The 327-nt window shown below is 69.4% G+C and overlaps 1 protein-coding gene across 1 annotated transcript in view; it reads left to right on the forward strand.

Moving 5' to 3' along the window:
- Nucleotides 1–21: 21 nt before the first annotated feature.
- The window catches only part of LOC104496051 (RILP-like protein 1), a gene marked incomplete at both ends in the record, with an annotated part of 1,855 nt that continues 1,549 nt past the window's right edge, over nucleotides 22–327 (forward strand). The window contains 1 exon segment of the mRNA XM_010139117.1: nucleotides 22–145. Coding sequence (XP_010137419.1) covers nucleotides 22–145 — 124 coding nt within the window.

Here is a 327-nt window from a genome sequence, read left to right on the forward strand (position 1 = left end):
CCCGCTGTCCCCATCCCCCAGGACCTGGAGCAGAGGCTGTGGGAGGCCGAGCGCCGCGAGCGAGCCCTGCGCGGCCGCCTGGCTCCCCTGGAGGAGCAGAACCAGCAGCTCCTGGGGCAGCTTACGGAGAGCCAGTCCCAGGAAGGTGGGTGTCCCAGTGGGTTCAGGGTCCCTTGCCACCATGGGGTGTTCCCATGGGTGGGTGCTGAACCTGCTCTCTGCTGCCCAGCCCTGGAGCCTCACCCAGCAGCACAAGTGCTGTCTTGTTCAAGCCACAGGGACCCCAAACTCCCCCGAGCACCCCCGGGGAGGGTGGCCGGCGCAGGC

The sequence above is a fragment of the Buceros rhinoceros genome, unplaced genomic scaffold (assembly GCF_000710305.1).
Source record: "Buceros rhinoceros silvestris isolate BGI_N320 unplaced genomic scaffold, ASM71030v1 scaffold36656, whole genome shotgun sequence".
NCBI classification, from domain to species: Eukaryota; Metazoa; Chordata; class Aves; order Bucerotiformes; family Bucerotidae; genus Buceros; species Buceros rhinoceros.